The 10,412-nt window shown below is 47.9% G+C and overlaps 1 protein-coding gene across 5 annotated transcripts in view; it reads left to right on the top strand.

Moving 5' to 3' along the window:
• The first annotated feature begins 3,960 nt into the window (after positions 1-3,960).
• nadk2 (NAD kinase 2, mitochondrial) overlaps positions 3,961-10,412 on the top strand; it is a 122,497-nt gene continuing 116,045 nt past the window's right edge. For all 5 annotated transcript variants that reach the window (XM_068029079.1, XM_068029080.1, XM_068029077.1 and 2 more), the window contains exon 1: positions 3,961-4,247. In XM_068029079.1, coding sequence (XP_067885180.1) covers positions 4,053-4,247 — 195 coding nt within the window. In that variant the 5' untranslated portion in view covers positions 3,961-4,052. The remainder of the gene's footprint in view (positions 4,248-10,412) is intronic.

Below are 10,412 nucleotides of genomic sequence, written 5' to 3'. Positions count from 1 at the left end.
TATTTCCAGCACTTGCTGTTTTTATTAACTCTGTTTCTCTCTCCACAGATACTGCCCGACCTGCTGAATATTTCCAGCACTTGCTGTTTTTATTAACTCTGTTTCTCTCTCCACAGATACTGCCCGACCTGCTGAATATTTCCAGCACTTGCTGTTTTTATTAACTCTGTTTCTCTCTCCACAGATACTGCCCGACCTGCTGAATATTTCCAGCACTTGCTGTTTTTATTAACTCTGTTTCTCTCTCCACAGATACTGCCCGACCTGCTGAGTATTTCCAGCACTTGCTGTTTTTATTAACTCTGTTTCTCTCTCCACAGATACTGCCCGACCTGCTGAATATTTCCAGCACTCGCTGTTTTTATTAACTCTGTTTCTCTCTCCACAGATACTGCCCGACCTGCTGAGTATTTCCAGCACTCGCTGTTTTTATTAACTCTGTTTCTCTCTCCACAGATACTGCCCGACCTGCTGAATATTTCCAGCACTTGCTGTTTTTATTAACTCTGTTTCTCTCTCCACAGATACTGCCTGACCTGCTGAGTATTTCCAGCACTTGCTGTTTTTACTAACTCTGTTTCTCTCTCCACAGATACTGCCCGACCTGCTGAGTATTTCCAGCACTTGCTGTTTTTATTAACTCTGTTTCTCTCTCCACAGATACTGCCCGACCTGCTGAGTATTTCCAGCACTTTGTTTTTATTAACTCTGTTTCTCTCTCCACAGATACTGCCTGACCTGCTGAGTATTTCCAGCACTTGCTGTTTTTATTAACTCTGTTTCTCTCTCCACAGATACTGCCTGACCTGCTGAGTATTTCCAGCACTTGCTGTTTTTATTAACTCTGTTTCTCTCTCCACAGATACTGCCTGACCTGCTGAGTATTTCCAGCACTTGCTGTTTTTATTAACTCTGTTTCTCTCTCCACAGATACTGCCTGACCTGCTGAGTATTTCCAGCACTTGCTGTTTTTATTAACTCTGTTTCTCTCTCCACAGATACTGCCCGACCTGCTGAGTATTTCCAGCACTCTCTGTTTTTATTAACTCTGTTTCTCTCTCCACAGATACTGCCTGACCTGCTGAGTATTTCCAGCACTTGCTGTTTTTATTAACTCTGTTTCTCTCTCCACAGATACTGCCTGACCTGCTGAGTATTTCCAGCACTTGCTGTTTTTATTAACTCTGTTTCTCTCTCCACAGATACTGCCTGACCTGCTGAGTATTTCCAGCACTTGCTGTTTTTATTAACTCTGTTTCTCTCTCCACAGATACTGCCCGACCTGCTGAGTATTTCCAGCACTCTCTGTTTTTATTAACTCTGTTTCTCTCTCCACAGATACTGCCCGACCTGCTGAGTATTTCCAGCACTCTCTGTTTTTATTAACTCTGTTTCTCTCTCCACAGATACTGCCCGACCTGCTGAGTATTTCCAGCACTCTCTGTTTTTATTAACTCTGTTTCTCTCTCCACAGATACTGCCCAACCTGCTGAGTATTTCCAGCACTTGCTGTTTTTATTAACTCTGTTTCTGTCTCCACAGATACTGCCCGACCTGCTGAGTATTTCCAGCACTTGCTGTTTTTATTAACTCTGTTTCTCTCTCCACAGATACTGCCCGACCTGCTGAGTATTTCCAGCACTTGCTGTTTTTATTAACTCTGTTTCTCTCTCCACAGATACTGCCCGACCTGCTGAGTATTTCCAGCACTTGCTGTTTTTATTAACTCTGTTTCTCTCTCCACAGATACTGCCTGACCTGCTGAGTATTTCCAGCACTTGCTGTTTTTATTAACTCTGTTTCTCTCTCCACAGATACTGCCCGACCTGCTGAGTATTTCCAGCACTTGCTGTTTTTATTAACTCTGTTTCTCTCTCCACAGATACTGCCCGACCTGCTGAGTATTTCCAGCACTTGCTGTTTTTATTAACTCTGTTTCTCTCTCCACAGATACTGCCCGACCTGCTGAGTATTTCCAGCACTTGCTGTTTTTATTAACTCTGTTTCTCTCTCCACAGATACTGCCTGACCTGCTGAGTATTTCCTGCACTTGCTGTTTTTATTAACTCTGTTTCTCTCTCCACAGATACTGCCCGACCTGCTGAGTATTTCCAGCACTTGCTGTTTTTATTAACTCTGTTTCTCTCTCCACAGATACTGCCTGACCTGCTGAGTATTTCCAGCACTTGCTGTTTTTATTAACTCTGTTTCTCTCTCCACAGATACTGCCCGACCTGCTGAGTATTTCCAGCACTTGCTGTTTTTATTAACTCTGTTTCTCTCTCCACAGATACTGCCCGACCTGCTGAGTATTTCCAGCACTTGCTGTTTTTATTAACACTGTTTCACTCTCCACAGATACTGCCCGACCTGCTGAGTATTTCCAGCACTTGCTGTTTTTATTAACTCTGTTTCTCTCTCCACAGATACTGCCTGACCTGCTGAGTATTTCCAGCACTTGCTGTTTTTATTAACTCTGTTTCTCTCTCCACAGATACTGCCCGACCTGCTGAGTATTTCCAGCACTTGCTGTTTTTATTAACACTGTTTCACTCTCCACAGATACTGCCCGACCTGCTGAGTATTTCCAGCACTCGCTGTTTTTATTAACTCTGTTTCTCTCTCCACAGATACTGCCCGACCTGCTGAGTATTTCCAGCACTTGCTGTTTTTATTAACTCTGTTTCTCTCTCCACAGATACTGCCTGACCTGCTGAGTATTTCCTGCACTTGCTGTTTTTATTAACACTGTTTCACTCTCCACAGATACTGCCCGACCTGCTGAGTATTTCCAGCACTCGCTGTTTTTATTAACTCTGTTTCTCTCTCCACAGATACTGCCCGACCTGCTGAGTATTTCCAGCACTTGCTGTTTTTATTAACTCTGTTTCTCTCTCCACAGATACTGCCTGACCTGCTGAGTATTTCCAGCACTTGCTGTTTTTATTAACTCTGTTTCTCTCTCCACAGATACTGCCTGACCTGCTGAGTATTTCCTGCACTTGCTGTTTTTATTAACTCTGTTTCTCTCTCCACAGATACTGCCTGACCTGCTGAGTATTTCCAGCACTTGCTGTTTTTATTAACTCTGTTTCTCTCTCCACAGATACTGCCTGACCTGCTGAGTATTTCCAGCACTTGCTGTTTTTATTAACTCTGTTTCTCTCTCCACAGATACTGCCCGACCTGCTGAGTATTTCCAGCACTTGCTGTTTTTATTAACTCTGTTTCTCTCTCCACAGATACTGCCTGACCTGCTGAGTATTTCCAGCACTTGCTGTTTTTATTAACTCTGTTTCTCTCTCCACAGATACTGCCCGACCTGCTGAGTATTTCCAGCACTTGCTGTTTTTATTAACTCTGTTTCTCTCTCCACAGATACTGCCTGACCTGCTGAGTATTTCCAGCACTTGCTGTTTTTATTAACTCTGTTTCTCTCTCCACAGATACTGCCTGACCTGCTGAGTATTTCCAGCACTTGCTGTTTTTATTAACTCTGTTTCTCTCTCCACAGATACTGCCTGACCTGCTGAGTATTTCCAGCACTTGCTGTTTTTATTAACTCTGTTTCTCTCTCCACAGATACTGCCTGACCTGCTGAGTATTTCCAGCACTTGCTGTTTTTATTAACTCTGTTTCTCTCTCCACAGATACTGCCTGACCTGCTGAGTATTTCCAGCACTTGCTGTTTTTATTAACTCTGTTTCTCTCTCCACAGATACTGCCTGACCTGCTGAGTATTTCCAGCACTCGCTGTTTTTATTAACTCTGTTTCTCTCTCCACAGATACTGCCCGACCTGCTGAGTATTTCCAGCACTCGCTGTTTTTATTAACTCTGTTTCTCTCTCCACAGATACTGCCTGACCTGCTGAGTATTTCCAGCACTTGCTGTTTTTGTTTCTGTGAACTACATTTCCCAGCATGCTCTGGGCCCCGCCAGTCTGCGCATGCGTGTTAGCGTGTTGCGGCCTAGTTTTTTGGTGGTGATTTCGGGGCCGGAGACCGAGGACTGTCTGAGGGCAGAGTTTCAGTCGCGGGGTCGGCCTGGTCGATGGCACTCGCTTTGCTGCGCAGGGGTCTGGTGGGTGCTGTTTTGGTTGGACGGAGGCCTCGGGCCTTGTCCACGTGTTCCGGTCCTTTCCATCCCGGCCGAGTGGCCGTGGTGGCAAAAACAACCCGGTTTGAGTTCGAGCTACAGCGGTGTCGCCTGGAGGGCGAGCGGGAGGAGGTGGAGCTGCAGGAGCGGGTGAGTGGGGGGAGGATGGGGAGGGAGAGGGTGGGGGAGGGAGTGGGGGGGGAGGGTCAGGGGTGGGGATAATTATTGTGTATTTTAACCTACATCTCGACTGGAAAAATCAGATGGGCAGAGGTTGCCGAGATGTGGAATACATAGAATGTTTTCAGGATAATTTCTTGGAACAATATGTTCTGGAGCCAACCAGAGAGCAGGCTGTGCTCGTCCTGGTATTGTGCAAAGAAATAGGATTAATTAATGACCTCAGTTCAGGCACCCCTAAGTAGTCGACATCAGAATATGATTGAATTTTACATTCAGTTTGAGGGAGAGAAGAGTTGGTGCAAGACGTGCATTTTAAACTTAAATAAGGGCAATTATGAGGGCAAGAAAGCAGAGCTAGCTAAAGTGAACTGGCAAAATCAGGTTAAGGTATTGGCCAATAGAGATGCAGTGGCAGACATTTAAGGGGATTTTTCAGAATACACAGAATAGATAGATTCCAATGAGAAAGAAAAATTCCAAGTGTGGGACCCACCATCCGTGGTTAACTAAAACAGGTTTTTTTTATTCATTCATGGGATGTGGGCGTCACTGGCCAGGCCAGCATTTATGGCCCATCCCTAATTGCCCCTGAGAAGGTGGTGGTGAGCTGCCTTCTTGAACCGCTGCAGTCCATGTGGGGTACATATACCCACAGTGCTGTTAGGAAGGGAGTTCCAGGATTTTGACCCAGCGACACTGAAGGAACGGCGATATAGTTCCAAGTCAGGATGGTGTATGACTTGGAGGGGAACTTGCAGGTGGTGGTGTTCCCATGCATCTGCTGCTCTTGTCCTTCTAGTTGGTAGAGGTCGCGGGTTTGGAAGGTGCTGTCTAAGGAGCCTTGGTGCATTGCTACAGTGCATCTTGTAGATGGTACACACTGCTGTCACTGGCATCGCTGGTGGAGGGAGTGAATGTTTGTAGATGGGGTGCCAACCAAGCGGGCTGCTTTGTCCTGGATGGTGTCGAGCTTCTTGAGTGTTGTTGGAGCTTAGTTTTAGTTTTAGAGATACAGCACTGAAACAGGCCCTTCGGCCCGCCGAGTCTGTGCCGACCATCAACCACCCATTTATACTAATCCTACACTAATTCCATATTCCTACCACATCCCACCTGTCCCAATATTTTCCCTACCACCTACCTATACTAGGGGCAATTGCTAATGGCCAATTTACCTATCAACCTGCAAGTCTTTGGCATGTGGGAGGAAACCGGAGCACCCGGAGGAAACCCACGCAGACACAGGGAGAACTTGCAAACTCCACACAGGCAGTACCCGGAATTGAACCCGGGTCGCTGGAGCTGTGAGGCTGCGGTGCTAACCACTGCGCCACTGTGCACCCATCCAGCCAAGTGGAGAGGATTCCATCACACTCCTGACTTGTGTCTTGTAGATGGTGGACAGGCTTTGGGGAGTCAGGCGTTGAGTTACTCGCCTCAGGATTCCTAGCCTCTGACCTGCTCTGGTAGCCACGGTATTTATTTGGGTACTCCAGTTCAGTTTCTGGTCAATGGCAGCCCCTAGGATGTTGATAATGGGGGATTCAGCGATGGTAATGTCATTGAATGTCAAGGGGAGATAGTTAGATTCTCTCTTGTTGGAGATGTTCATTGTCTGGCACTTGTGTGGCGCGAATGTTACTTGCCACTTATCAGCCCAAGCCTGGATATTGTCCAGGTCTTGCTGCATTTCTACACGGACTGCTTCAGTATCTGAGGAGTCGCGAATGGTGCTTAATATTGTGCAATCATCAGCGAACATCCCCACTTCTGACCTTATGATTGAAGGAAAGTCATTGATGAAGCAGCTGAAGATGGTTGGGCCTAGGACACTACCCTGAGGAACTCCTGCAGTGATGTCCTGGAGCTCAGATGATTGACCTCCAAAAACCACAACCATCTTCATTTGTGCTCGGTATGACTCCAGCCAGCGGAGGGTTTTCCCCCTGATTCCCATTGACCTCAGTTTTGCTGGGGCTCCTTGATGCCATACTCGGTCAAATGCTTCCTTGATGTCAAGGGCAATCACTCTCACCTCACCTCTTGAGTTCAGCTCTTTTGTCCATGTTTGAACCAAGGCTGTAATGAGGTCAGGAGCTGAGTGGCCCTGGCAGAACCCAAACTGAGTGTCACTGAGCAGGTTATTGCTAAGCAAGTGCCACTTGATGGCACTGTTGATGACACCTTCCATCACTTTACTGATGATTGAGAGTAGGCTGATGGGGCGGTAATTGGCCGGGTGGATTTGTCCTGCTTTTTGTGTACAGGACATACCTGGGCAATTTTCCACATTGCAGGGTAGATGCCAGTGTTGTAGCTGTACTGGAACAGCTTGGCTAGGGGCGCGGCAAGTTCTGGAGCACAGGTCTTCAGTAATATTGCCGGAATATTGTCAGGGCCCATAGCTTTTGCAGTATCCAGTGCCTTCAGTCGTTTCTTGATATCACGCAGAGTGATTTGAATTGGCTGAAATCTGGCATCTGTAATGCTGGGGACTTCAGGAGGAGGCCGAGATGGATCATCAACTCGGCACTTCTGGCTGAAGATTGTTGCAAATACTTCAGCCTTATCTTTCGCACTGATGTGCTGGGCTCCCCCATCATTGAGGATGGGGATATTTGTGGAGCCACCTCCTCCAGTTAGTTGTTTAATTATCCACCACCATTCTCGGCTGGATGTGGCAGGACTGCAGAGCTTAGATCTGATCCGTTGGTTATGGGATCACTTAGCTCTGTCTGTCGCATGCTGCTTACGTAGTTTGGCATACAAGTAGTCCTGGGCTGTAGCTTCACCAGGTTGACACCTCATTTTGAGGTATGCCTGGTGCTGCTCCTGGCATTCGCTCCTGCACTCTTCATTGAACCAGGGTAGGTCTCCTGGCTTGATGGTAATGGTAGAGTGGGGGATATGCCGGGCCATGAGGTTACAGATTGTGGCTGAGTACAATTCTGCTGCTGCTGATGGCCCACAGCGCCTCATGGATGCCCAGTTTTGCATTGCTAGATCAGTTCGAAATCTATCCCATTCAGCACGGTGATAGTGCCACACAACACGATGGACGGTATCCTCAATGTGAAGGCGGGACTTCGTCTCCACAAGGACTGTGCGGTGGTCACTCCTACCAATACAGTCATGGACAGATGCATCTGCGGCAGGCAGATTGGTGAGGATGAGGTCAAGTATGTTTTTCCCTTGTGTTGGTTCCCCCACCACCTGCTGCAGACCCAGTCTAGCAGCTATGTCCTTTAGGACTCGGCCAGCTCGGTCAGTAGTGGTGCTATCAAGCACCATGGACATTGAAGTCCCCCACCCAGAGTACATTTTGTGTCCTTGCCACCCTCAGTGCTTCCTCCAAGTGGTTTTCAACATGGAGGAGTACTGAGTCATCAGCTGAGGGAGGGCGGTAGGTGGTAATCAGTAGGAGGTTACCTTGCCCATGTTTGACCCGATACCATGAGACTTCATGGGGTCTGGAGGCGATGTTGAGGACTCCCAGGGCAACTCCCTCCCTACTGTATACCGCTGTGCCACCACCTCTGCTGGGTCTGTCCTGCCGGTGGGACAGGACATACCTGGGGATGGTGATGGCAGTGTCTGGGACATTGTCTGTAAGGTATGATTCAGTGAGTATGACTATGTCAGGCTGTTGCTTGACTAGTCTGTGGGACAGCTCTCCCAACTTTGGCACAAGCCCCCAGATGTTAGTTAGGAGGACTTTGCAGGATCGACAGGGCTGGGTTTGCCGTTGTCGTTTCCGGTGCCTAGGTCGATGTCGGGTGGTCCGTCCAGTTTCATTCATTTTTATAGACTTTGTCGCGGTTAGGTACAACTGAGTGGCTTGCGAGGCCATTTCAGAGGGCATGTAAGAGTTAACCACATTGCTGTGGGTCTGGAGTCACATGTAGGCCAGACCAGGTAAGGACAGCAGATTTCCTTCCCTGAAGGACATTAGTGAACCAGATGGGTTTTTGCAACAATCGACAATGGTTTCATGGCCAACATTAGACTAGTTTTTAATTCCAGATTTATTAATTAAATTCAAATTCCACCTTCTGCTGTGGTGGGATTTGAACCCATGTCCCCAGAGCAATACCCTGGGTATCTGGGTTACTTCTTTTTTTTCTTTTGGGCCTCCTTATCTCGAGAGACAATGGATACGCGCCTGGAGGTGGTCAGTGGTTTGTGAAGCAGCGCCTGGAGTGGCTATAAAGGCCAATTCTGGAGTGACAGGCTCTTCCACAGGTGCTGCAGAGAAATTTGTTTGTTGGGGCTGTTGCACAGTTGGCTCTCCCCTTGCGCCTCTGTCTTTTTTCCTGCCAACTACTAAGTCTCTTCGACTCGCCACAATTTAGCCCTGTCTTTATGGCTGCCCGCCAGCTCTGGCGAATACTGGCAACTGACTCCCACGACTTGTGATCAATGTCACACGATTTCATGTCGCGTTTGCAGACGTCTTTATAACGGAGACATGGACGGCCGGTGGGTCTGATACCAGTGGCGAGCTCGCTGTACAATGTGTCTTTGGGGATCCTGCCATCTTCCATGCGGCTCACATGGCCAAGCCATCTCAAGCGCCGCTGACTCAGTAGTGTGTATAAGCTGGGGATGTTGGCCGCTTCAAGGACTTCTGTGTTGGAGATATAGTCCTGCCACCTGATGCCAAGTATTCTCCGAAGGCAGCGAAGATGGAATGAATTGAGACGTCGCTCTTGGCTGGCATACGTTGTCCAGGCCTCGCTGCCGTAGAGCAAGGTACTGAGGACACAGGCCTGATACACTCGGACTTTTGTGTTCCGTGTCAGTGCGCCATTTTCCCACACTCTCTTGGCCAGTCTGAACATAGCAGTGGAAGCCTTACCCATGCGCTTGTTGATTTCTGCATCTAGAGACAGGGTATTGGTGATAGTTGAGCCTAGGTAGGTGAACTCTTGAACCACTTCCAGAGCGTGGTCGCCAATATTGATGGATGGAGCATTTCTGACATCCTGCCCCATGATGTTCGTTTTCTTGAGGCTGATGGTTAGGCCAAATTCATTGCAGGCAGACGCAAACCTGTCGATGAGACTCTGCAGGCATTCTTCAGTGTGAGATGTTAAAGCAGCATCGTCAGCAATGAGGAGTTCTCTGATGAGGACTTTCCGTACTTTGGACTTCGCTCTTAGACGGGCAAGGTTGAACAACCTGCCCCCTGATCTTGTGTGGAGGAAAATTCCTTCTTCAGAGGATTTGAACGCATGTGAAAGCAGCAGGGAGAAGAAAATCCCAAAAAGTGTGGGTGCGAGAACACAGCCCTGTTTCACACCACTCCACTAGGCACTAGTCCAGTGATAATACCACTATGTCACCGCCTATCCCCCACTCTACCTTTACCATTAAGCCAGGGGATCAACCCTGGTTCAATGAAGAGTGCAGGAGGGCATGCGAGGAGCAGCACCAGGCAAACCTCAAAATGAGGTGTCAACCCTTGGTGAAGCTACAACACAGGACTACTTGCATGCCGAACAGCAGAAGCAGCATGCGATAGACAGAGCTAACGATCCCACAACAAATGGATCAGATCTAAGCTCTATAGTCCTGCCACATAGTGTTGTGAATGGTACTGTATAATTAAACAATTAACTGGAGGAGGTGGCTCCACAAATATCCCCATCCTCAATGATGGGGGAACCCAGCACATCAGTGTGAAAGATAAGGCTGAAGCATTTGCATCCATCTTCAGCCAGAAGTGCCGAGTTGATGATCCATCTCGGCCTCCTCCCGAGGTTCCCAGCATCACAGATGCCAGTCTTCAGCCAATCCGATTCACTCCACGTGATATCAAGAAATGGCTGAAGGCACTGGATGCGGCAAAGGCTATGGGTCCTGCCAACATTCTGGTAATAATACTGAAGACCTGTGCTGTAGGACTAGCCACGCCCTTCGCCAAGCTGTTCCAATACAGCTACAAACTGGCATCTACCCGGCAATGTGGAAAATTGCCCAGGTATGTGCTATCCACAAATGCAGGAAAAATCCAATCCGTCACATACTGCCCCATCAGTCTGCTCTCGATCATCAGCAAAGTGATGGAACGTGTAGTCAACATTGCTGTCGAGTGCCACGTAAGCAGTTAAAACTTGCTGACTGACGCTC

Source organism: Heterodontus francisci, chromosome 4, assembly GCF_036365525.1.
Source record: "Heterodontus francisci isolate sHetFra1 chromosome 4, sHetFra1.hap1, whole genome shotgun sequence".
Classification (NCBI taxonomy): Eukaryota; Metazoa; Chordata; class Chondrichthyes; order Heterodontiformes; family Heterodontidae; genus Heterodontus; species Heterodontus francisci.
The sequence above is the reverse complement of the archived record's forward strand: the minus strand, read 5'-3'. Positions and strand labels throughout refer to the sequence as shown.